The sequence below is a fragment of the Geospiza fortis genome, unplaced genomic scaffold, assembly GCF_000277835.1.
Source record: "Geospiza fortis unplaced genomic scaffold, GeoFor_1.0 scaffold59, whole genome shotgun sequence".
NCBI lineage: Eukaryota > Metazoa > Chordata > Aves > Passeriformes > Thraupidae > Geospiza > Geospiza fortis.
Window position 1 is genome coordinate 40,589 of NW_005054381.1, and position 1,761 is coordinate 42,349.

General features: G+C 55.2%; 1 protein-coding gene across 1 annotated transcript in view; it reads left to right on the forward strand.

The window, feature by feature from the left end:
• Positions 1 to 31: 31 nt before the first annotated feature.
• The window catches only part of BUD23 (BUD23 rRNA methyltransferase and ribosome maturation factor), a 5,399-nt gene continuing 3,669 nt past the window's right edge, over positions 32 to 1,761 (forward strand). The window contains exons 1-4 of the mRNA XM_014308705.1: positions 32 to 121; positions 300 to 382; positions 462 to 558; positions 1,548 to 1,644. Coding sequence (XP_014164180.1) covers positions 54 to 121; positions 300 to 382; positions 462 to 558; positions 1,548 to 1,644 — 345 coding nt within the window. The 5' untranslated portion in view covers positions 32 to 53. The remainder of the gene's footprint in view (positions 122 to 299; positions 383 to 461; positions 559 to 1,547; positions 1,645 to 1,761) is intronic.

The window sequence follows — 1,761 nt, forward strand, 5'->3', positions numbered from 1 at the left end:
TCGCTCACGCTGTGCTGTGCCGCAGCTCCCGCGTGGTGGAGATCCAGTCGCAGATGTCGGAGCGGGCCGTGGAGCTGCTGGGGCTGCCCGAGGACCGTGCGTGCCTCCTCCTGGATGTGGGGTGAGCGGGGCTCTGCACAATTCCGTGGCCTAGCTGGTGCATGGGCAAGGGGGTGGCCATGTCCCTGTGCCTTCTGTGGGCTGGGGAAAAGGGACAGGCTGCTGTAACGTTGGGTGTGTGGCCAGCAGAGCCTCAGAGCAGCCCCATGAGCTCAGCACTTTCCCCTTCCTTCCTCCAGCTGCGGCTCTGGGCTGAGTGGGGATTACATCTCTGAGGAGGGTCACTACTGGATTGGCATGGACATCAGCCCTGCCATGCTGGGTGAGCACAACCTCCCTGAGACCCTCAGAGGCCCCAGGGCCGGCAGCTGAGTGCCTGAGCTGTGCTGTGTTCCGTGCAGATGTGGCCGTGGAGAGGGAGGTGGAAGGAGACCTTCTCCTTGCAGATGTGGGCCATGGCATTCCCTTCAGGCCTGGCATGTTTGATGGCTGTATCAGGTGAGTCTGTGACTGCAGCTGAGCTCTCCTGACAGCCCCAGAACTGCCCAGTCCCCATGGTGCACACCTGGTGAGTCACAGCCCTGTCAGCCTTGGCTCATCACTCCAGGACAAACCTCCAAAACTCTGGATGGTAGAAACATTTGTGACAGCTGCTTCCCAGGGGATGCCTGTCCTTTTGTGCTGCTGTGCTAGGAATTTTGTTGAAGGGAAGAAAGTAAAGCTGGGGATATTGTCAGGGTGGCTGAGACCTGCTCCAAGGAGGAGAACAAAGTATAATGTGGCAGAGCTTAGAGAAGTCAGTCCCTGGATCAAGGGGACAGAGGGACTTACCTGCTCAGAGAGCAGCTGGGAAGAAGCAAGGGCTGTCCATTGCTGAGCCAAAAGCTCTGGTTTAAATTGCTCTTTGGGAAAACCTGCTTGGCCAGGCAAGGGCCACAGCTGAGATCTCCAGTGCTGCTCAGGATCTGTAATACTTGGAGCAGAAGTAACAGGTTCAAGCTGAAAGTGGGAACTTTTAAGTGAGATACAGAGAGGAAATTCTTCCCTGTGAGGGTGGTGAAGCCTCCAGGTTGCCCAGAGCAGCTGTGCTGTCCCATCCCTGGAAGTGTCCAAGGCCAGGTGGGGCAGAGCTTAGAGCAGCCTGGGCCAGTGTGAGGTGTTTGTGCCCGTGGCAAGGGCTGGAACAAGCTGAGCTTTAGGGTCCCTTCCAGCCCAAACCATTCTGTCATTCTAGGATTTGAGCACTTGGACTAAAAGGGATGCTTGGTGATGCTTTTGTCCTTTAACTTATGCACCTTGTTAAGTTTTGTGAGTCTCCAGAGGGGTTTGTGTAGCTGTGAAACAGAAGGCAGGGCAACACAGAGGAAATGAAATGATTTCCCTGAGGCCCAGCACGTGCCTAGTGCAGGAATTCAGCTCAAAGGGAGGTGACAAGCTCTGTGAAGGAACCAATGACTCTGTCCTGAGGGTCTCATTTTCCCTCTCAGTATTTCTGCAGTGCAGTGGCTCTGCAATGCTGACAAGAAGTCACACAGCCCCCCCAAACGCCTCTACAGGTTCTTCTCCACTCTCTACACTGCCCTGGTAAGTGCCACCCTCCACCAGCCAAGGCTCTGCTGCTTTTATGGCTTTGCTTTTTAGCAAGATACTTCAAGTCAGGTGGTTTTAAGTAAATGCTGCTCTGAAGCAGGACAGGGAGGG